General features: G+C 39.8%; 3 protein-coding genes across 3 annotated transcripts in view; 1 reads left to right on the top strand and 2 right to left on the bottom strand.

Moving 5' to 3' along the window:
• Nucleotides 1-1,491: 1,491 nt before the first annotated feature.
• LOC141810656 (tetraspanin-8-like) lies at nt 1,492-10,249 on the bottom strand. Its single transcript, XM_074698387.1, has 9 exons — nt 10,023-10,249; nt 9,255-9,320; nt 8,712-8,825; nt 8,532-8,606; nt 8,308-8,406; nt 5,611-5,697; nt 3,915-3,974; nt 3,686-3,769; nt 1,492-2,894 (listed from the first exon to the last, which is right to left on the bottom strand). Exons 1-9 carry the CDS (start codon nt 10,101-10,103, stop codon nt 2,790-2,792), a joined length of 771 nt encoding a protein of 256 aa, XP_074554488.1. The 5' UTR covers nt 10,104-10,249; the 3' UTR covers nt 1,492-2,789.
• A 3,512-nt stretch (nt 10,250-13,761) lies between these two features.
• Nucleotides 13,762-18,716, top strand: LOC141810711 (ras-related protein Rab-19-like). Its single transcript, XM_074698480.1, has 4 exons — nt 13,762-14,091; nt 16,826-17,009; nt 18,169-18,272; nt 18,352-18,716. Exons 1-4 carry the CDS (start codon nt 13,897-13,899, stop codon nt 18,538-18,540), a joined length of 672 nt encoding a protein of 223 aa, XP_074554581.1. The 5' UTR covers nt 13,762-13,896; the 3' UTR covers nt 18,541-18,716.
• A 2,765-nt stretch (nt 18,717-21,481) lies between these two features.
• Nucleotides 21,482-25,077, bottom strand: part of lrrc17 (leucine rich repeat containing 17) — a 41,184-nt gene continuing 37,588 nt past the window's right edge. Inside the window, exon 5 of the mRNA XM_074698432.1 lies at nt 21,482-22,271. Within this exon, the coding sequence (XP_074554533.1) occupies nt 21,829-22,271 (443 nt within the window). The 3' untranslated portion in view covers nt 21,482-21,828. The remainder of the gene's footprint in view (nt 22,272-25,077) is intronic.

The following is a 25,077-nucleotide window of genomic DNA, read 5'->3' on the forward strand; positions in this document are numbered from 1 at the left end:
CCGAAGGATTTCCAAACTGGTTCATGACAAGGTCTGCCCTGACAGGCTTCCAGAGGGCTAACCAATCAGAGGAGAGGGGGTTTGTGGAGCAGGGAGCCTTAAAGAGACAGCAGCTAAAACAGTTTCAGGCAGAGGCTGAATGCTCTGAGCTTTGATCCATCAACACTGTTACAAACTAAAATCTTATTAAGTGTTTTTGTCTTATTTTCAGTGGAAAAGGTCTTTTTAAACCTAATATGAACCACATTTACCTGACCAATCCAGAAGACCGTCTTGTTTCAAGTTATTTAAAGACAAAGATGAGGTCTGAAATGTTTGTAACAAGTGAAGAAAAAATCTGCCAATGGAACAAGGGAGAAGTATATTGAGACTGTATTAAGACATTATTCTTGTTTCAAGCCGATTTTTTAGCAATTTTTTCTTATTCAACTGTCAGATCTTTTTACCTGTTACAGCAATTCAGACCTCATTTTTGTAATTTTTCTGGACTGATCAGATGAATGTAGCTCGTAAAGAGTATAGAAAGACAAATCTTACTCAAAATAAGACAAAAACACTTGATGAGATTTCAGATTTTTGCAGTGGACATTGTTAGCCTTTACGCTGAACAATTCTCTGGTCTATTCTTTACATTGTGCCAAAGCGTCCAGACCTTACGTCAATGTCACGTTATACACGGTACAACATAGGGATGGGTACCGAATTAGGTACTTTTTTAGGTACTGACCGAATTATGTCAAAAGTACCAGGTACCGATTAATGTAAAGTCAAAAGGTACCATGTTTAGGTACCTAAATGCATCCTTGTGACTGTAAGAGAGTGGAAGAGTGGGCGATTTTCTATTCTGGACATGAACACAGCATTGCAAGTTTATATAGTGAAGAATGAATATGTTAAATTGAAAAAAAAATCATAATTAAACAATTTGCCATCTTTTACCACATAAACACAAAAAAGTACCAAAAATTGGTACCGTTGAGTACCGGTACTGATTGTCAGGTACCGGGCATGGGTACTTTATCGTTTCAAATGTGAAAGGTACCCATCCCTAGTGCAACACATCCATCACTTGTCAGTCGGCTGCAGAATTTCCAAGGCAATGGCGAAGAGACCGAGGCGATTGGAAGCTTGGCCTCAAACAAAAAGGACACCAACAATGCAAAGTGTAGTTTGTGAAAAGCTGTAATATCATCCAAAGGCTGCAACACCACCAACATGTTAAAAAATTCTGGATGCGCAGTGTTAAATACCAAGAGCATCATGTCATATTTACTTACTTATAAACTCAAATAGTTGTTTTTTTTTATAGCGGAAAATCATGTTTATATACTACAGAAGCACTAGATGGACAAAAAAAGAAACCAACCCCCCCTCTTTTATGGTTTTCTTACTTTACTTGAGTATTCTCTTTTTGTCCATTGTCCCGGCCGAATGTGTTAAGATGAAAATGTCGTACACAATATCCTCAGTTTCACTGGAAATAATCTCACAACATAAAAGGAACAAGAATCACATATTTTATTCCTGCTATTTACAAAATATTACATAATTTCATTCCATTAATAAATCAAAAAACAGTGTATGACAGAAATAAATAAAAAAAAAACACCACACGTTGCAAGAACACATCATTAATTAGGCATAAATGGTTAAAGTGCACAGGTAGACATTGGATCTGCTGTTTCAGATGGAGTTCATTCAGTGGTATGTTGGTCAAGGAGAGGTTAAAAACATGCAGGAAGTCTTTCGCAGTGATGTGACGTGAAGGCGTCTTCGGTGAGCCTCTCAGACTTGCCAACATACCCCAAAAGCTTAAACCAAAGTGTAGGAAGCATGAAGTGAGGGGGTAACTGCATGTCTACTGAGTGTGCAACCAAATGGAGTCTCCTCTCCTCCCGCTGAAACAAATCTTAAATGTGCTTTATGAAAACTGAAACGATGATTATGCAATGTGCTTAACAAGGCATCAAGACATTCTGGAGTCTCAATGAGAGCTGGAGCTCATTCCTCTGTCTGACCTGATTATTCTACCCAAAGAGTACATTATTCAGTAATAATATAAACGATTACATTTCAATCAACACTTTGTAAACACTGTTTAAGAAAGGTGCTACATACAGGTTATTCATTTTATATATTTAAAGGTTATTTGTTGCTCTAATGCTGGAAAATAAACAAGTGAGCGTTAAGTAAGACTCGCACAGGCATTCAAATATGTTAGTTATAAATACGTTGGTCCAGTTAATAGTTTTTGAGTTCAGTGGTGTGCATCAAATGTAGATTTTTGAGGATTATGAAGACGACACTGATCTCAAAAGGTTAAAATCAAAATGTAGCTTCAGCCTCAAAAGATATAAAAAAAACAAAAATGTTTTATGCAGATTTCAGGAAGATTGGATTCAAGTTATCTTAAAGAATTAGCTACATGGGTCAATACTTGGGCTCTAGCAAAGAAAATAAATTGTTTAGTTTGGTAAATGCTCCTGAAGGTGTCGTAACTCTCTGAGATGAGAAAATGATTCAGAAATATTCAATCTTTTTCAAACTGCATCGTTTTTACAGCAGTGAGGCGAAACAGGACTCACGTGAAGTGGATCTATGCATGTAGATTACTTTTTAATATCAGGTACATGCAATAATGCTTTATAAAATGATACCGTTAACATATTTATGCTATAGCACAGAGTAGCCAGGTTATGGTATACAGCATAGTTAGTTTACATGTGCAAATTCAAACAAGGTAATTTTTGCTAATGAATCAGAAGAGTGTATCAAAACTTATGAGGTGACTAGAAGGCACCAGGAACGTATCTGTTAGACTGGAGCAGAGCCATGAACTCCTGTTTCCGTCGAATCTGGCCCATTAGCTTGATGCTCATGACGAGTAAAACCACCTGAAGAAGAAATGAGAAGGAGTTTGTAAAGGTGTTCACCAAAGCAGACAGCTTGGTTTGTTTGCTACAAGTCTGAATCTGACAACCAGAACTTTTGTGCAATACGTCTTTAGTGACGGGATACTTTTACAGGACAAACAGGAACTCGCTGAGTAAAGATTAGATCATGAATTCAAAATATTTAGGGGCATTATTTCAGCTGAAATATCTACCACAACCTGAGCTAATCATTATAAGCTACATTTATACCAAAGAAAACCAGGAACTTTTAGCCCCAGGAACATTTTCTTTGGTAACAAAAAGATTCATTTAGCCTGTTTTTTTGTGTTTCCATCCTGGATGTTGCTCCATTCATTTTGTGAGGATCAGTTCCTCATCCATTGATAGTCAGCGTATTTATGGAGAAACATCCAGGGTGGAAATACAGACGGCAGGCGGGATGAACCTTTTTACCCTGGTAACAAAAAGGTTCCTTCCAACTTCAGATTTTTAGACCAGATTAAAAAAAAAAAACACACATTTTTCCACCCTGCAAGCCGTGCCGAAAAGTACTTGTTATGGGTGATAACAGCTCCGGACGCAGGGACTTTTAGGGAAAGAAAATAATGCAAGTGGGAGCTAAATTAATGACTTGGTTTTTTGGTGGAAAAGCACTGGGATCTAAAAAAGTTCCAAGTCCCCAGCATGACTTCCTGCTGTGGAAATGCAGTGATGAGGCTGACTTGTGTTCATGTTAAAAACTGTTCATCCCTGATAAATATATCCATGTTAAATAGAAAAAAATGACATACCCAAAATACCGCACTCCCGAATTGTATACCCATCGCCAGTGAGAATGCAAGCTTCAGTTCAGAGACGTAAATTGGGAGGCAAGGCTGTGGAAGAATGAGCAGGCAGTTTTAATGATGATGAGACAATTAAAGTGGATAAGTACAAAAACAGTTTTTCCTCAAATTATAAGCTGAATTATCTGACATGATTATTAAAGTTGTAGTTATTAATATTCTGAAGCTCTCTTACCCTTTGATAAACATACTGGTTCTTTGGAGCCCCCAGTGTGGCGCTGCCTCGTAGTCGGATCTGTTGAGCAGTAAACACACAAACAAATAAATGACATTAAACATAAAGAAAAACATTAAATATATGTGAACACGTTGAACACACAGCGCATGTGAGTTAATAAAAGTTGTACCCTGACTATTAAAACCCAGTTATGCATAAAGCTTCTGTCTTCATTATTAAAACATAACAAGAGGATAAAGAATCAGAATCAGAAGTACTTAATTGATCCTCCAGGGGAATTGCTTTACTGTTACAGTTACTCTCATTTAAAAAGAGACAAAAACATAGAAAGTACCAAATATAAGCATACGTTTCACGTTAAAATCAAGCATAAAATATTTACTAAGAATATACGGTATAAAATAATTACATAAGTTGGGGGTTACTGCACAAATACTGACATTGGTTATGGGTGTTCCACAGAGGTAATTATTGCTCATTATTTGCTTGAATTCAAGGAGTCCAAAGTAAACCTAATGACATTCAGAGAGAGGAGCTGTGCTGTCTAAAGGCTACAAGCAGAAATTATTTCCTCAGTGTCTGCTTGAGGCTGGTACAGGAAGTATGTCTCCTGCCTGAATCATTATTGGCACACACTGTAGGGGAGGTGAAATTCTTTTCGAACTCTGCAGTTTAGAAGACATTAATATATCAGGTCCTCCCAATCAGAAGCACAGCACAGGTCATGTGACTGATGGGGGCCCTATAGCTGGAGACTAGAAGCCAGCATCACTTCCAATATGGCCGTAATAGCTGATCTGCTTCAAAAATCTGTTTCAGAAACAGACAGGTGACGTCAGGGAGACTACATCTATTAATTATACAGTCTCTGGATCAGTCTCTCACTGAAAATACTCATGTGGCTGACCAGCATGTGATTGAGTGGATGGGACACATTGTCCAAGATGACATGCACCTTGGATAACACCGTCCTCTGTCAGAGAGTCCAGCTTTACTCCCACAGTTTTAACGGCTTGACAGATCGGTCTGTTTAGTCACTGCAGCGTACACATTAAATGTTTTGTTTCCCTGTCAAAATCCTGCAAATAACTCATAAAAGTTAAAGAAATAGATCCATCTGGTGGTGGTGAGCTGTCAGTGAAGGGACATATACACTAAGGGTCTCCAGATTGTAGATTAACTTCTTCTTTTGTTTGAAATCAAATGTGATTCTGTTGATTTTAATACGACCAGCCAAGACATATTCACATCAAACTATCATTTCATTCATAGTTTTGATGAGATTTCTTTAAGTACTGAGGCCCTCTTTGGATTATTTCTAACCATCCTGTGATATTATAGTTTATTTTTTAACAAAAAGATTCTTTTGTAGATCTTAAAATCCATATATTAAAAATAAATAAATAAATAAATCAACCTTTCGTTTGCTGTTATTACAGTGCTTTATTGTTGTGTTCTTTTATATCTTTCAATTAATCCTCATTTTGTTGGTGTCTTATGATTGGCTGTTTGTTTACAGACTGTGAAACTGATCATCTAGACTGTCTTTACTCCTTAAGACAACTTAAGTTTATTAAATCAATTAGGAGATACAAAGATATCTTTCTAACAAAGCAGAATTAAAAATGGATTTTAAATTGTGTGGCTTTGTAACAAAATGAGTCATCTTGTTCACACAAAGAGAGACACTTACACATTTTCCTGGATACTGACAGTTACAGGAGGGAGGGATGTTGGAGCCCCAGTCTTTGTAGCCTTCAATGAGACCACAGCACTCGAACTGAAGGTGACACACACACAGACACACACCAGATAAAGCATAAATACAAAATGAGCACATATGATATTTGTGTCCCTGAGTGAGACACCATATGTTTCTATTCAGTCAGTTTTAAAACTATGCTGCAGGTTGATATCTCTTTAAGAAATGACATAACTGCTCTCCAGGCCACGCCCCCAGGGCTACATATACTCCAGGTGTGACCCTTGTCACATCTGACTGCCACCTGAGCGCTGTGTGCTTTGTATATCTAAAAAAACACACCTGATGTTCTTTGGCCGACCTTCTTTATTCTCCTCGGGGCTATTCTCCAAAAAGCAGTAAGTTTTATTCTTTTATTCTCAAATAGGACATAAAATCTCCCCTAAAACATCCTAATCTAGCTCTGTTTGCAAGTTAAACTCATCACTCTTTGCTAGAAACAGGAAAGAAAGAGTGAAGACAAGGAGCACAGAGAGCCGCAGGCAGCATGGTGTGGCTGTGGTAGCATTAGGAGTGCGGGTTGTGTTTCTGAGGTTTTCAGACTGTGACGTGGTCTCCCCGAGGGGGACGTTCTGAGTCATATCTCAGTCAAATCTGAGACGTGATATGACTATTTTTAGATTCAGCGTGACCTACACTTTCTGAGGAAACCAAGAAATACATCACCAGGAATTCTTCCGGACGTCACAGAAAACACCAGGAATCGCTCGGAGAATTATGAAATCTGAGGGTTTAACTGAGCTGTCACAGAAAAACAGCTACAGAAGGAACTGTTGGTGGCTAATTAAGCATATTTTTAATGTTGTTTAGATGAAAAAATGATCAGAAAAAGACTTGAAAGGATAATAGAAAAGGAAGAATCCACTAAATAGTTACTTTCCTCTTTTTTTCTCCTTCCTTTTGTTGAATGATTTTAGGGATATTCAGCAGAGCAAGGACAAAAAAACGAGCAGAATTAAATCATATCCCAGAGACAGATGTTATTGGAGATTTAGATATTTGTCCACAAATGCTGAAACACTGCAACTAGACACACAAAATGCACATCCTGGGATTATGACCCTCAGCTCATCCCGTGGGAAATCAAAAGCAAAGCATCCATCATGCTGTTGAGCGAGCAGAGACAACAGTTCTGTACGAAAGAAACAAAATCTGACTGATTGTTTGGGGAAAAAAAAACAGATCCTCTGAATGTCAGGTTCAGCTCCAAAGCTCTGCCAGATGTTTGCATTAACTGTCTCTGTGAAGTGAGTTACCACCGGAGTACATCACGTCTCAAATACCGCTGGCCAAGCATACAGCTGATGCAGGGAGCCTTCACTTCCCACACTAAAGGCAGACCACGCTGGATCGTTTCTGACATAAGACTAGGGCAGCACAATATTGGGAAAAAATGATATTGCAATGTATGTTCCCTGCAATAAATACTGCTATATTTTCTAAAGTTTGCTGCTTTACTCTGTTTAGCTAAATTTTCTCTTAAATAATGTTAAACAGACTCTAACCTAACTGCCTCTGTCTCTCTCTGTCTCTGTGAACGCTAAGGGTCCGTTAATGATTGGTATTGATCTATAATATAAAATATATAATCATATCATCTTCTTATTTCTTGTATTTTTTTTCATTTCTTTTTCATCATCTTTGTATTTGGAGTTTATCATTACTTTGTATGGTTCATTTGTTAGTCATGGGCAACAAACTGGTTTTGGCTTCAGTGAAATTTTTACTATTTCTGCTCCTGTGTTTGTCTGGAGATCCTACATGTAACCATGGCTGCATTGTTTGCATGTGAAATCAGCTGTTAGCAGCCTGTAGCATGTCAATGCTAACTGGTGCAAGGCCTGATGTTTCCCCACAAGGTGAGGAGGAGGAAGTGAGGACAACATGCTGGTTCTTAGGTGTGAGCTAAGAAGTGACGACATCAACCTGTCCTTCCATCCATCATTATGGGGAACGTAAGATCTATCTCCAATAAGATGGACGAGCTAGCCATGCTAACCCAGCAACAGAGAGAATACAGGAGACAGAGACTGAACAGACTGCTGAAGAAGCTCAGTCCTGGACCCTGTGGAGGTGGAGGCTGGCTGAACTGGACAATGATGGACAAGCTGTTGTCATCTATTTTCTTATGGACCTTTTTGCACTTTCTATACACTTTCTTTTGTTTTTTTAAATGCTGCTGTGACTCTTGAATTTCCCCTTGGTTCAATCTTAAAAGTTTCTCTTCCCAGCCATATCATTACAGAGATATTTATAAATATGAACATTCACGCAGTGGCTTACAAATTTGTCCTCCTCCCACTTTTTGCCTCTTTTTTAGAATTGAATGTTTTGCCAAAGAAATGAATCAATGAAAAGTAATGTTTGGAGACATTTCTAGAACAAGCATAACATATGGCATATATCCTATAACCTTGCGATATGAGTAGTGCGCAACCACATATTGCGATGAGGATACTGAAACAGTATGTCATTCAGCTCCATATGAAACCCAGAAAACTCTACAAGCAGCCACAGCGTGCTAGGATGACAGTCTGCTCTACTGGAACACTGCTTTTTGAATAAAACATGCAATTAAATAAATTAAAATGTGAAAATCCTCATTAAATATTATTTAAAAGCTGTTACCTCTTCTTGAATGCTGTAAAGCAGCGTCCTGTTAGCTTTGCTGATTCCACTCAGAGGCATCATGGAGAGCAGCTTCGCCTCCTCACGGGCCACACGTTTCTGCAGAGGGACAGAAATCACACTCTTCCTTGAATCTGTACAAAAGCTTCAGTTTTAAACTCTGAGTTTTGTTTTATTTCAGGACTTAATGTGACATATTAAGGCAGGACATAGGGGTACGTTACCTCATACACATCCTGGTAACTCAACGCTGTTCTGACAATTATGGTTTGACTGGCTGCTGCCATCCCAGCTGCATACTGCACACACAAAGAACAATTAATGGGATGCACATTCCCTTAATATGTGAACAATTATCATCCAATAAAATAAACAGAGCGTTTTTTTTTTTTGTTTTGTTTTACCAGAATCAAACACCATCTTTTTCCTTTTAAAGCTCCAAACACGCCGAGCACCGAGAGCAGCAGGCAGCCGATCTCCATGACGTACATGATCACAACTGAAGCAGTGGACACCAGCTGAGGACAAAATAAGGACACTGCCATTAAAGGAGCACATGGAGTGGAAATGATTGCCTTTCTGACCAAATAATCTGCACCATTTTCCTGCAGGTGATGCATTTCCAAGATAGCACGGCTAAGAAAGGAGTCAAAGGTCAGGGTCAGCACCTGGAGATGACTCAAATCTGCAAAACTGAGCCGACATAAGGGCTTTAACTCACATCCAAGAGAGAAAAGACAATATAAAAAAGTGCTGCTGTGGTGTTTTAAGGAAAGATTGATGGAAGCCAAGCATTGATAATTCTCCTCTTGTTCTTGTTTACCTCAGCAACTCTTCCAAAACATCCCAATACAGCAACTTATAGGATAAATGCTTGGAATTAAAGGTTATATCTGCATGGGAAGTAGTTTTTATCAGGTCAGAAGAGTGTATGACGTCAACCTTACTTTGCCAGTTTGGATAAGCTCCCTGTGCCACGCTACAGTCATGGTCAACATGAAGAAACACAGCGCCTGAGGAGAAAAAAAAACATTAAAATGTTCATTTTAAACAATGTTAGTTGTTTTTTTCAGAGAGAAATGCAGAGAAAGAGAGAAAACAAGCAGTGTATGATTAAAAGACGTAGTATCTAATCTGCAAATTCAATGCTAAATTTGATCTAAAATCCTTAAGATTAAGCTTTCCTTTGCAGAAGTCATCCTCTTAAAGCAGCAGTTTGGTTCATTTAGGGCTAATGCTATCCCGGATTAGCCTACAACTGGAGTAATACCCTTTTTAGGGCAGTGATAAGAGCCAAAACGAAACCTTTCACTGCTTGGGGCTCAAGACTCACTGCTAAGACACACAAACACATCTGAGAATTGATCAAATAAAAGGTTTAATGAACTAAGAGGAGATGGAAAAGATATACTTTAATGTGAAAATGATAATTTGGCTTCATGTGGATGTCATTTTCTCTCACTGAATAATTTTTGGATGAAACATACACTGCAGTAGCCACATTGTGCATATTTTGATGGGAGGGGATTCTCTGCAGCATGTTTGTTTTAAGGCACAGACAGCCGGAGCCTCCAGCAGGAGTCTCATTTGGATTAATAACAGCCTCACTTATTAATGAGGTCACAACATTAGCAGCAAAGCAAAGATTGAGCCAGAAACAGTCAATAGGCCTCTTGGGTTTATATGCATTGAATAGAAAAAAAAAAATCTCCTACCATATGTACAGCATTTGCAAAGATAAACGGCCTCTTCAGGCTGGTTTTGTCCGCCACCACGATCACCGCGTTCCGCTGCATGCTGCCGCTTCTCTCCCGAGCCGTGACTCGATCCTTCACATGAAAAAGAAATAATATCTGCAGAGATACGATACACTAAAGCAGCGAGGGGATCTGTGTGTGCATCTATCCGCACGGAGCGTCACTGTGATGAACGGGATGAGGATGCTCGGTGCTGCCTTCAGGTACACTCAGAAATCCTGAACTCATACGGATCAGCGCACACAAACACGGATCAGAGGCGTTCATTCAAGAAAATAATGATGCATTTATGGTAATTGGTGAAAAATACAGATGTTTCCAAATGCATATTATATAATTGGTTAATTAAAAGCAATTTAACAGTCTGTTGGATAATACAAGCAGTTAAATCTGAGCACGTTATGTCTGAAAACACTGAACTAGATCTGTTTTCACTTATTTTCCTGGTATATAAACAGTGCAAAAATAAAGTATTCACTGAAAACACAATACAATCTTCATTAAGAAAATTTAACCAAAAAAATATTAAAAATAAGAGGAAATCAGAACGATAAGGGACAAGTAGAAGCAAAGCTTATCATGTATTGCCCCTGTTATTGTTGCCTCTTAAAGACATGACATCAATATTCTGTTTGTGTATCACAAAACAATTTGTATTATTAAGCAAAGGGCACAAGTAAATCATATCTTAAACAAACCCTTTGATGTCAGCAATTCATTAGAAAAACTATTCATTTTATAAAGCAAAAGACAAAAGTAATTCATATTATACAAATAATGTGTGTTGGTGGCAATCATGAGGCAAACAATTCTTGTAGTAGAGGGGTCGTCAATGTTTGTCAAACCAAGGACCCCCTTGCTGATGGAGAGCTGGAGCTGTAACCCCCTACTATAAATATACTATATGAAGTTGTGTATTATGTTAAACTAGGCCTAGTACCATGTATAAATGTACATCATATAGCCTACTTATACTTTCAAAATAATTGCAAGGTACAGTGATAGGTGTTAACAAATATTCGCAAATATGAAAATTTGCCTAATACCTCCACAGACCCCCTAGGGGCCACGAACCCCCTGTTGAAGAACTCTGATGTAGCAGATCAGAAGACACAAGTACATAATTAGTCTTGGTTCTTGGATAAAAACTGTGCCTCAGTGTCTTCATACAGCTCTTGATAATGCATAAATGTAAATGCTTTTTTTTCCCCCTGCCCTTACTTTTCAACTTGTTTTTCATTTGTTGGTCATGGACACCAAACTTTTTGTGGCTTCAGTGAAATTTTTACTACTTATTCTCCTGTGTTTGTCTGGAGATCCATGGCTGCATTGTTTACATGTGAAATCAGCTGTTAGCAGCCCTTAGCATGTCAATGCTAACTGGTATAAGGCCTGATGTCTGTCAAGGTAAGGAGAAGGAGGTGAGGACGACATGCTGGTTCTCAGGTGTGAGCTAAGAAGTGACGACATTGACCTGTTCTTCCATCCATCACTATTTGGAACATAAGATCTATCCCTAATAAGATGGACGAGCTAGCCGTGCTAACCCAGCAACAAAGGGAATACCAGAAGGCAGAGTAGCATCATGCTATTCACAGACATGGCTAACAGAGCTAACAACTGACACCAACCCCATATTGGAAGAGCTTCACCTCCTGTGAGCAGACAGGATCCAGGAGACAGAGATGGAGCATGACTGAAGAAGCTCAGTCCTGGACCCTGTGGAGGTGGAGGCTGGCTGAACTGGAGAATGATGGACAAGCTGTCATCATCTATACATCTATACACTTTCTTACTTTTGTTTTCTTGATTGCTGCTGTGATTTCAATGTCGTTGTGCTTGATACAATGACAATAAAGTTTAATACCTCAGAGTAGTTCTTAGTTCTGTTGTTGGGAAATCAAAGCTGGTCCCATCAAGTTATTTTATCTATCTACCTTTATAAGATTGATCAACTCTTGTTTCTTTCTTTCTTTCTTTTCCTTTTTTTGTGTGACATCCAGATCAATTTCTGGCAATATGTGAGGGGCGATGTGTGCTGGTTTTATAGTCCAACACGCCATGCTGCCCTTGCATTAATAAGGAAAGATATGTCTACCTTTTTTGTAAATGAAATTTGATTATCTGACTGAAAGAAATGAAATCAATCCATCATCATAAAATGAATTCCTTTAATAATAATAATAATAATAATAATAATAATAATAATAATAATAATAATAATAATAATAATAATAATAATAATGTATATATATATATATATATATATATATATATATATATATATATATATATATATATATATATACATGCTCAGATCTTGAACTTCTTCTCCTTTCTTAACATTGGTCTCAAAGTAGGACAGAAGCCTTTCTTTTATTTTTTGACTCTCATTTCTGATGTGCTTTTTTTTGCGAAAAAACTCATTCATTTGCTTTTATTGTCTACATTTTGAATAATTGATGCAAAATCTCATGTACATGTGATTATACCAACATTTTCAGGAGCAGGGACACACCCCCATTGTCCCTCTTCCAGCCTTGCAATAAATTCAAATCTGATTATTTCTTCCTCTTCCTCTCTGATGTCCCCACTCCTCCTTCCTCATTTTCTCCCTGCCCTTACTTTTCTCTCCTCCTATCAACCTTTAGAGAGTTTAATGTGCCAGGGTGCAACAACAGATTCTCTGAGAAGCTCCTCCAAAAAAAACGCAGACAGTTCAGTCTGATATAAACAAAGTATGTAACCAAGAAGCAGATTTATAAATCATTTACCAGGGTTTATTTTGTGTTTATCTTCTTATCATCCTCATATCTCCTTTTCTCTTGTTGGTAGGGGGACTGCAAATCTACCTCCCAATCTACCTGCAAATAAAGCAGCCTCACCTGAAAGGAGGCCAAACTGACTGCATGTCTGCTTCAGGCATCAGCCCCTCACTTCTCTGCACGTCTTCATATCTGTGTCTATTTGGTCGATAGAAGCGAAGCTGATGGAATTTTCTGATGCTGACCAGAGTCCGAATCAATGAGTTTCAGCATACACTGAGTCAAATGTACTAACTGGCAAATGACTTCATTTCCCATGATCCTCCAGCTGCAGCAGGGCTGGGCTACTCCTCCAGAACAGGTAGGGCAGGTTTCTATTGTTACAACAGGTGCTGCAGAAAGAGAAGGAGGGGGAAAGAGCACGAGGGGCAGGAGGCTGTGAGACGGCAGGGGTCAGAGAAACTGACAGAAGGAGAGACAGAAAGAGAGCTGACACACACGTGTGTGTGACAGAGAGAAAGAGGGGAAGGTGGATCTGACAGGAAACTGCACTTCACTCCAGCACCTTTTTTAATTTGTGTTACACCTAACAGGAAGTTCCTCTTTTTCAGCACACGGCACAGGCGGACTGAGGATGTGTTTTCAGGCTCTGTTTTGCTGTGGGCCATAAAGTGGGTCAACACCTGAGAAGGAGGTGAGAGGAGCAGTTTGTCCTCAGGGAAGTGGCTGCAGATGGAGCAGTGCAGAACACAATAGGCAAGTTTTTTTTTGTTTTTTTTTTCATTTAGGAAATCTCCTCTCAGGTGCTTTCTCATCTCAGAGCAGCATCATTTCTCACAAACTGAAACTGGTTTCCCAGGCTGCATGTGGACTCATCGAAAACTAACCCTGCTGTTGGAAAATCTACCCTAAGGACTTTTATTCTGAAGCAGTGGAGCTGCATTGTAAAGATTTCAACTAAAAAGCATTTTTCTGTGTAAGCCAAGCATAAAGATACAGCATCAGGAGGAGGAGGCCTCAACATCTGATCTCTGCTCCGAGGAGGATCATTCCCTCCTCAGTCCACCATGCAGAGTCCAGGACCTGAGCATGATGACTCCTTTGACTTTCTGTTTAAGATCATCCTGATCGGAGACTCTAATGTTGGGAAGACCTGCGTGGTCCAGAACTTTAAGTCAGGGATTTTCTGTGAGAGGCAGCAGAACACCATCGGAGTGGATTTCAGTGTGCGGACTTTGGATATAGAGGGGAAGAAAATCAAGGTAGGTGTTGAAAGCACTAATAATGTAAGTTTAAAGCAAAGACAGGGGGGATTTGGGTGCCTTTAGGGCTTCGTATGAAGCCTTAAATACCAAACAGATTGTCAAATCTCCCCATATGGAGCCTCTCTGTGTTACTAGATGCCGTTATAAGTTTTATTTCCAACAACAATCAGATTTGAGTCTCCAAAGCAAATAAAATGATGTTTCACAGTTTATAAAGTAAAAGGATCTTTAAAAATTGGTCTGATAAGATAAGGAATTAGAAAATGATGCAGCAAAGGACTGTGGGATTTGTGTTTTGCAAGATTAGGGGGTCCTAAAAGGTTGAAAACTTGAACTTATTTCCTTATCAGGCCCTTAGAGATCATAATGATTTCCCCCTGTGATTACACTCAAAATAAGCCATAGGAAGACACACTAATGGATAATTCATGAGCATATGTTCCCGTCTACTTCCCACATCATACATCCATACTCTGACCCTGTTTGGCAAAATAACAGACTTAAAATTAGAGTCTGACTTTGTCTCCTAAAGTCTTGAACCTAATCCCCATTCTGCTCCTTTAAGGCCTGCTAAAGGCTCTGATCTGTATCACGCCTGCAGAGTCAGCTGGCCCTGACAGTGACAGTCTGACACGCTGCCCAGCCTTCAGACAAACATGTCAGGAAGATATACATAAAAAAATCTGCTCTTATAATGAGAATCAAAGGTAAGATGTGATGGATTCTGAAGGTTTAGGGGGTAAATAGCAGCACAGTGTCAGAGGAGCCCTTCGGTTACACTGAGGGTTACACTCAGATCAAAAACTCGTCAGACTGGCTGCTGGCACGCAGGACCTGTCCGTCAGGTTCCTCTGCTGTTTGAGCTTTAAGTGCTGACAAAAATAAACCTGGAGTGACTCCTCGGAGCTGTCAGCGGGTTTAAAAAGGAACTCAATGATTTAGGTTGTAGTGATTAGCATCTAAATTAGCATCCAGCTTCTGGTTGGAATCTCTCCACAACACTTCTGAAAGCTGAAGTAACAGAGTATGGGTGCCCAGGATGATCATGCTAAATCATTTCTAGTTAACAGGTTTTTTTTCTCTTTGTTGCTTTAACACAAACACATTAACACACCTACACTAACTGTACACTGGAGCCTGTTGGGTGGCTGCAGGGTAAAAATTCATGGTATGCTGTCTTCTGTCAACAAAAGGAGCATTAACTGAACTTTCCTCAAAGAGGAACAAACATCATTAACACTCAAAGGTTATAAGAGAATATAATGTTAAAGATAAGATAATAACTCTGTTACAGAGACTGTTTTCTGTATGGAGAGGTTAACTCGGGTGCGTAGAGTAACACGACTCCTGTGAGGACTTAAAGGTTCAAATGAGTCCAAATAATTACAGCTCTTCTCTGTTGGTGTCTTTCAACCACCACTTGGTGATCTGAGCCTGAGGCTACATGTTACTGAGCCTCCCTTCACTCCTGTATGTCTTTATCTCTGTCAGTTAGAGGATGAAGCTGTTCTGTCACCCTCTGTATGCACAGGGAGGACATTTAATTCAATTTTCTGCCTGTTTGGTTTTAGATACTGCAGTTATAATTGAACTTTAGCCATGCAATGCTAGCTGAAAAGAAGCAAGTGACTCAGTGCTCTCATAACATTTCTTAAATGTGAAGATGTAAGATTTCATTTCCTAAAAAAATTAAAATAAAAATGTTTTCTAATCATAAACAGATCAACTTTAAAGAGGGGTATTGTACTTATTTTCCAATCTTTATTCTGTCCCTTTGGTGCCACGGTAGTATCTTTTCATGATTTACAGCCCAAAAGGATTCCTCCTTTTCTGTCTCTGGGGTTTGAGAAAACCCTTATTTCATCCTCTGTCTGAAACACTTTCTTTATGCTGCTGTCTCTTTAAGGCTTCTCGCCACAAGCACCCTTCCTTCTGATTGGCCAGCCCTCTGAAAGCCTGGGATGAAACAAAGTACAGCTTAGTGTTTGAAGCCCACCTCATCAACTTAATGTGTAATGAACCAGTTAGGAGACCCTGATGTGATGACCTCGTAATTTCAGCAAGTCCCGTAAAGATCTTGAGAAGATCTTGTGACATTTTTGAAACAGGATGTTCTGTTAGGTTTAAAGACAGGTTCAGGGATTTCTACAACATATGAATGTGTAGAGGTTTGAAAATCTGTATGTTTAGTCTAAACATCCAGCTTTGTTACTTTATATCCATGTTAGGCTATGGGGAATAAAAACCCCTCTTTAAGTAGAATATGACTTTCAAAGATAACCCTAAAGGGTTGGGACATTTGCTTTTCCTTTTTTTGCTTTCTATGCGTAACAAAAACAAAAATGTCAGGAAGTTATTTGATCGGAACAAAAATATTAATCTTTTCCCTCCCTGTCATCTCATTTATTAGCTGTCATTTTAGCAACACAGATATTGAAGTGCAAAACATAGACACAAGTCTTCGCATCATTCAGATGTGACAGTCTTTGAAAACCAGGCCCTGACTCGTTTCCTCAAAACAAAGGTCGACTCAGTTTGAACCAGCAACACAAGCAGACAGGTGAGCTTGTTGCTTTGCTCTGATCACTATGACAGCCGTTACCATGATCCCGCGGTCTGTCAGCTGCTCAGGGAGAGAACTCTGCAGGGACACACACACACACACACACACACACACACACACACAAATTTGCTGAAGTTGACATCCTGTGTTTGTCTCTGTGTGTTATAGATGCAGGTTTGGGACACAGCAGGTCAGGAGAGGTTTCGAACCATCACCCAGAGCTACTACCGGAGCGCACACGGTGCCATCATCGCCTATGACATCACACGACACTCGACCTTTGACTCAGTGAACCACTGGATCAAAGAGGTGGAGAACTTTGGAGCGACCAACGTAGTGCTGGTTCTCATAGGTGAGTAAGAGACAAACACACATGGAGTGTGTAAAATAAAAGAAACATGAAGGTATGTGTTGAGGAAATTTCAGGAATCTTGACACTTGACGAAGAAGACTCAGGAGACTCAGATGGCTTAAGTTGAAATAGTTTATATAGCTCAATCGAGGAGAAAACGACAGACAGTACACATGGTGCCCAGTGTATTAAGTATTCTTGAGATTGGGATTGCTATGTCTATCTTTGAGCCAATGGGTTCAGCTTAGCTTGGGAACTCGATGTGAGAAACAGCGTTTGAGGAGATAAGAACATGGGAATCAGATCCAACCCAGACTAGGAAAAACACTGTCTGTGTACAGATAACTTTAAGGCAAATACACGTATTATTGTGACACATATAGAGGCAATATAGAATTAACTAAGGAAAGGCATAAAGCAATATGAAAATTACACCACAGTATGTACAATATCAGATTGTGAGGCCAAATTTTAATTTTCCAAATATCCTGCTGAGAAAATCTGAGAAAATCAAAATTTTTATTATGTCCAGTTAAGGGATGGGTACCTTTCACATTTAAAACGATACGGTACCGATACCTGGTACCTGGCAATCTGCTCAGGTACTCAACGGTACCAATTTTTGGTACTGTTTTGTGTTCATGTGGTAACAAATATCAATTTGTTCAATTTTTTTTTTTTATTTAACATATTTATTACTCAAAATATAACCTTGCAATGCTGTGTTTCTGTTCAACATGGAAAATCACCTTCTCTTCTACCTAGGTACCTCTTAGGTACCTCTTAGGTACTTCTTAGGTACCTAAATATGGTACCTTTTGATTTCATGTGAATCAGCACCTGGCACTTTTGACAAAATTTGGTAGGTACTTATAAAGTACCTATTCTGTACCCATCCCTAGTCCAGTTTAGGGAGCAAGCTCTTTCTTTTATCTGTGTAACAAGAATCAAGATCTAACCTTTAAATCCTCAGGGGTGTCAGAGGAATAATGTCAGGATTCTGTGTTTGGCTGTTGGTTGTCAAACTGTACAATAGCAGTTTTGTAGCAGGAGTGGGTACAGACTCTAACTCTAAGAACAGCCTTTAAAGATAACATCAGCAGACCTTTGTAAAACAGACTCTCAGACTCTAATCTCCTCCCTGTTTGTCTCCATCCAGGTAACAAATGTGACCTAGAGGACGAGCGTCAGGTCCCTTTTCAGAAAGCCTGCAGCATGGCCAAAGAAAGAGGCATACTGGCTGCTCTAGAAACATCCGCTAAGGTAAAGAGGGCACTTAAGACACAAATAGATCTTAACTTTGTTTAAAAGAGGTGCAAACATTCCTCTTCTGTGTTTGTAGGAGAGTCAGAACGTAGAAGAAGCTTTCATGATGATGGCCAGAGAGCTGCTGGCTCGAAACGGCCTCCACGTCCAGCAGGGAGACTTCGGGAGCGTCAATCATCCTCCAGTGCTGCTCAGGTCCAACTCACGACCCGTTAATGGCGTGGTCGGAGCCTACACGCCACCAGAGAAGAAGGGCTGCTGCTGATTGTAGCTTGGACAATATGTGCGATTTATGGTCACTTTTCAACACGTCGAGGAAGAGGATGAAAAGCTGCAACGTGCAAGGAATCATGAACTGAGGATTTTTGCATCAAGGAAGTTAAAGTCAGCCTGTCACCTAATCTCATCAAATCAACTTTATTCATGTTAAACAAAAATAAGAAAGGCTTACTCAATCAAAGTGATCAAATCTGACATTAATTTGAGATTTAAGCAGCAGTCTGAGTGTTTGACCTCTGTGACCTTGCACAGTGCCTTACAGATCCTCTGCTGCAGCACGCCGAGTGAAAACGAACACTGTGAATTTTTGTTTCACTTTTCTTGTCAGCTACAAAAAAATAAAGTTTATTACTGTCTGTCAGAGGCTGTGGACACGTTCTTATTTTCCGATCAGCAGATACAGTGAGGCAGGATAAGAGGAACATCATGTAAAAGTGGTTTAAGAAAGCAGTTATTTTGACCACTAGAGGGCACTGTGCTGCTGTGAATGGGGCTGTGTGAGGGCTGGTTTCTCTGACTCAAGGAATTAAAAGATGATGTGAAATGTTGTGACAGCAATAAGAAACAATTAACAAAAGTTAAATTCAAGCAAATAATTAAAATAAAGTCAAAGTGTTCTTTTTGGAAGTTTTGAATCTGAAATTATTGTTGCTATCCTAAGTGACTGTTAATGGTGTGTGGATTTTTACTGGTTTAAGAACCGCTACTAGCCTCTTTGCTACAAACCTGCAGGTGGATCACACTCAGTCCAATTTTAGAAGTTAGACAAGCAGCTGGAGAGGAGCCACTTGACTTCCTGGACACAGCCAATTTGCTCCAAGGCAAGGCACCATATCCCAATCTGCTCATGCATGCACAAGTCCCCTGAACCATCACTCTGACATCTCTGCATTTGTGCAAAGCCCTGTGTGTGCATCTGTGTATTTATCAGCCTATGTTTGTGTGTATGAAATCTGCAGGGATTCATAAAGTAGCCTGTGCAGGGTTGCAGTGCTGGTTCCTGGTTCAATTCCCAAGCTGGACAGGTGCCTTTGGGTGTAGAGCTTGCATGTTCTTCTCTCCGGCTTCCTTCCACAGTCCAAACACATACTTTTCAGGCTGATTTGTCACTCCTAACTGCTCACAGGTGTGAGGGAGTGCAGGAATGGTTGTCTGGGATAGGTTCCAATCCCCGTAGCCTCGAAATGGATGGATGGATAAATAAATTATACCTGACCTGATTACAAGACAACATCTTGCCTTGTAATCAGTAAGAAAATATCATTCCATAGCCTGAGCATTATAAATCCACAGTGCAAAACCGGAAATCCTAAGAATGTTAATGTCTTAATTTGAGTAAAAAAAATTTTTTAGACTTAAAGGTAGGGTCTGCATGAATTTTCGTTACTTGTTAGTAAACACAACATTCAAACTGGCCTTCTCCTCCTTGGCTCAGTGCCAGCAGCAGCGCACACCCACAGCCTCCAACTGAAGATACGTGAACACACTCACTAGCCCAGCAACCACCTGTAGCATCGCGTTTCTATGTGGGTGAGACTCAAGAGCCATGCACCTGATTTGGCATCTAAGCACAAGCTAATCACAGGTATTAGACACATACCTGGTTAGCAGACAGTCAACTCGCACCGCTCTTCGTCCCGTGCTGCTTTCCAAGTCCCCAAAAGCAAGTGAAAGTCAAGCCAAGTTTCACCTTCGTTCAATGAAAAGCTTTCTCTGTTTGTTGTTTTGTTTCACTCTGGTTGTTTGTTTCTTTCTCCGTGCTACGTCCACTATCGTAGCTGCTCTGATTAGCTTCTTCCACTCGTTACCATCAACACGCAAACTCACTTGCACACTGGGAGTGTTGCAATTGGCTTCCAAAAAGGAACATTTTGACTTTGTAATTGGCTAATTGACTATACTTACTCTTAGCCAAAAAACATCCCGACACAACCAAAACATCAACAAACAGGCAGATGAGGGGGCTGAGGCAGACACAGACACTGAACCACATGGAAAGAGACCCAAAGGAAATGATTGAGCAGTATTGATCCTGCTGACCCTACCTTCGATATGAGCCACAGTCACCTGGCATGCCTTGAAAATGTGTTCATAATATCCAAAAGACAAAAATGACTCCTTAGGTCCTTTAAAAAAGTCCACCAATGGGGTAATAACATCTAAGAGTTTAGTTTTTTTAAATAAGTAAAATGCCTTAATTTGAATAATTTTTTATACTCCATTTGTTGTGTTTTTTTTTCTTTCTTTTATTACTCATTACAAATAATCTAAACTGATTTTTGTCTTTGAATATCTTTAAACATAACATCTTTTCACCTGGAAATATCTCATATTACGTCTAATAAGATGAATTTCAGTTTTTGTAGTGCACCAGTCAGATCAAAGTCATCACACTTCCTGCACTGTGTCTGAAGTACACTTGGGGGCGCCAGCTAACAACCAGTGAGCAGTGTCTCTCCCACCTTTTTTTAGGTAGATGTAGCAGGATTTGTCTACTAAATGATAACGTAAGGACTGATTTCAAGAGAGGTGGATCTTTGGCAGAGCCTGACTCAGAGTTTCCACCGCAGCCTCGATAGAGATCTGATACCAAGTCATGTCCGTAACTGATTAAATAAAAATGCAGCTTTTTGCCAACTTGGCAGATTCACTGTTGGTGTATCTGAAACATAACGTAATCTCACTAAACTCTGAGTCACTACATGACCCAATACTTCTGCTTATGCTCATATTTAATGCCTCATTTAAAGGCTCACTGGTGATACTGTAGGGAAACTGGTTCAACATGTCATCAAGTCGGTCCATCACTGAGAAAAACACACTTTCAGAAAAAATAAACCCAATTTTATTCCAGAACACATTTAGACACTGTCAGACATTAATCATTGTAAAAAAAAAAAGATCAAATATTACATTAAAAACAGGGATTCTCAGGTTTATACCGAAGTTACCACAACAGGACAAAGGCCTCTGTGGGGGATAAAGATTTATGTTTGGGTGATTTAGTTAAAGTAGCCCTTCTGAAATCCTTAGAGGGTAAGAGTTGAAGAATTATGATATAAAAGGTAAAGTCTTTCTAAAGAAAATAAAAATCCAAATGAGATTTTTCTGTTATAAAAGACAAAGAAACAATGAATTGTATCTTCAACTGGAAAGCTAACAAATTACAATGATTCAAAAACAAATCTTTGAATCTACCCAATCCGTTCCTTCAGCCTGTCAACAGACCGCAGTCTTAATCCACTTCCTCTGATGCACCGCCGCTCTAACGGCTCTAACTCAGTCTGATGATTTCAATCCCGTTGGTCTTCTTCTCTTTGAGCGGCCGTGGCAAACGCCCATCCTGCCCCTCACCCGTCTCTGTAGGAGCCTCCAGAGCTTCATTGTCTGTCCCTCCTTGTCCTCCTTGTCCTGTATCCACCCCTCCTGTCTGTCTATCCTTGGGACATTCCCCGTTGTAGGTCTTGACGTAATCCACGACACGCCAGCCCTTGAACTCCTTCGGCTCGGAGCAGGTCAGGCCGGTGTGGGAGACGCCCGGGTGGTGCTTGAGCCAGTAGATCAGGTAGTGGATGTTGTAGTCGCAGATCCAGGGGTTGTTGTCCAGGGTGAGCTTCCGTAGAAAGTAGAGGTCTTCTAAAACGCCGTACTGGAAGTAATGGAGGCTGTTGTTGGAAAGGTCGAGCTCGCGGAGGTACAGCAGGCCTGCAAACGCAGCTGGAGAGGGAGACAAGGTAAAGAGAATAAGTTTCTCATTCTGGTGGAAGAGGGGGATACTCTTTCAGCTTAGCTACTTCCTGTTAGGTTGGTCACTCCATTTATTTCAACTTGTATGAACGAGTAAACAAACAGCTTCCTGTTAAAAGAAATCTTCAAAAGACTTTATTAAATGATGAGGTCATCACACATAAGGATGTCTTAACTGGTTCATTACACATTGGGTTGGAGGGCTGGGCCTCAAACACTGAGGTCTGCAGCTTGCTCCATCTCTGACAGGCCTCCAGAGGGCTGGCCAATCAGAGGGAGGGGGTTTGTGGAGCAGGGTGCCTTAAGCCTAGATGCATCTGCGAGTACCATGCACCTCAGTATGGTGGTCCTTTTCAAGCTGAAAACTTCCCTACGTCCACTTCTAAAAATTTCTAACAGCTCATTGAGATCCACAGATGAACCAGAGCCCCTTAGTGGTCAAAGTCAAAGAAAACTGGCATTTATATGATTCATCACACACAGATTGACATGATATCCCTGCAATAAACAATTCCTGGTGTGAAATTGAGGCCAAACTCAGCAGAGAAAAGGAATAGGCTAAAAAAAGAAAAAATGTTGTAAGCAGCGTAAACAACTTCTTCTACTCTAGTTAGTCCTGTGGTAGATGTGCATTTGCAATACACTGCCCCCTGCAGTTTGAGAATGGACGCTGCACTGAGTGAGTGTTAAAAAGTGTGACAGCCACACATGTTCTTCCAAGTTGATTCTACATGTCTCATTGCCAAGTGTCACATTCATGAAGAAAGCATAACCCAGGCTTGAACCTCTTAAGACCCCGAGCTTTTGTCTGATGTGCATTTTTTTAAATTCACCTTGCTATTTGGGATAAGTAAGAGCTAACAAGTATAATAACTAAGCTTGGCCATTGTGCGGGAAGTTTGATAATTTTTTTATGAGTTTTCTATTAGTTGTTTGTTAGTAGTGTTATTGAACTTAAATATATTGGGTTTTTTTCACTAAAATGGGTGTAATTAAGGATGGGTACCAAATTAGGTACTTTTATAGGTACCGACCGAATTCTGTCAAAAGTACGGAGTACCCATTCATGTAAAATCAAAAGATTCCATGTTTAGGTACCTTAATGTATCCTTGTGACTGTGAGGGAGTGGAATAGTAGGTGATTTTCCAGGCTGGACATGAACACAGAATTACAAGGTTATATACTGCAGAATATATATGTTAAATTGAAAAAAAAAAAAACATTTTATTATTTAACAAATTGACATTGTTTGCCACATAAACACAAAAAAGTACCAAAAATTGGTACCGTTGAGTACCGGTACCAACTGCCAGGTACCGGGCATCGATACTGTATTGTTTCAAATGTGAAAGGTACCCATCCCTAGGTGTAATGTTGTGATTTTGCCAAAAGATTATGTGGGCAGTGTCACTAAACGTAGGTGATAAGTCCAAGTTTAAAAAAAATGAAGTATTATGGGTCTGAGAGGCAGAAATGTAATGTCCAAATATATGAACACTGGGTCTTAAGAGGTTAAAGGGACTGCAGCTAAAACGAAGCATCCAAGACAAATGCTGGAATATGGGTTTTCTAAAATACCAGGGAGTGAAAAACAGGGATTTATGGGGGTTGTCAACTAAGTGAAGCTACTGTGGGAGTATTAAAGGGGCAAAATAAAGACTAAAACTTAGCACAATACCCCTCTTTAAAATGAAGTCACTGGCAGCAGTCGCATTTCTAGCCCTGACTTCAGAACGTTTTTGCTGCCGTTTTTGGACTCCACCAATTCCAGAAAGATCAGCACTCATCAAACCAGTATACTCTATAAGCTGCTTAAAAATCAAAACAAAAAGCTAAAAGAGGCTAAATAGTGTACTATGCTTCAGGAAACAGCAAAGTTGGACAAATTATAGCCTAACAAACACCTGTCACATTACACTAAGTGGTTGCTCTATTATTCCTTTGGAATATCACATTAAACAGCCCACTTTGTTTTAAGAGCTTAAAAAACAAAGAGCCACACGGACATTTTTTGGATATGATGCACTGGCACAGCTGACGACTTCCATTTTCCTCCACATGTTCCATCAGTTTTTAAACACAGCACCGTCCTGTTTAATGTTTATGCCCAGAAATTTATTTTACAACGAACCTGAAAGCAGCTGACCTGACATGCTATCATTTAGACCGAAGACATGATAATCACAGCCATATGTCCTGGCATCTCGTCTCATACAGACGTGACTCGACAGTGACTTTAGGAGACAGACGCAGTAACGATCTGCGTAATGGGACAGCAGAGACCGTTTCATGCTGTCCACTAGCCTTGGGACTGGCTTTGATCTTTAGAGAGCGGAAGAGGAGAGGGGAGGGAAATGGGAGGAGGAGGGAAGTGTGTGGTACATATACAGCAGAGGTAGAGGAGTAAAGTAACAATACAGACATGTGTGAGACAGAGATTTATGAAAGAGAAAAGATCCAGAGCAGCAAAAGTCTTCTGGTTTTTATTTTCAGTATTATAAGTTACTGCTACTGCAATCTTTAATGCACAGATGGAGGGAGAGGAGGGACGATGGGAGGATGTTATACCTCCTCCTCTCGTGTCTTATCTCTTGACTCATGAGACCGACCCTCCCTACTCCACTCTTAATGTTCTTTAACCCACTCTGACAATTTGAGGGGCACGGATGGTTGACTGTCATAAACCAACGTCACACACACTGAAACACATCCGGCTTCAATGTTTCATAAAAAATGTCTAAAGTTCCTGTGAGGAGTTTGTAAGTGATCATAAAA

The sequence above is a fragment of the Halichoeres trimaculatus genome, unplaced genomic scaffold (assembly GCF_033239565.1).
Source record: "Halichoeres trimaculatus isolate MK-OKI-2021-1 unplaced genomic scaffold, fHalTri1.1 fHalTri1_scaffold_21, whole genome shotgun sequence".
Taxonomy (NCBI): Eukaryota; Metazoa; Chordata; class Actinopteri; order Labriformes; family Labridae; genus Halichoeres; species Halichoeres trimaculatus.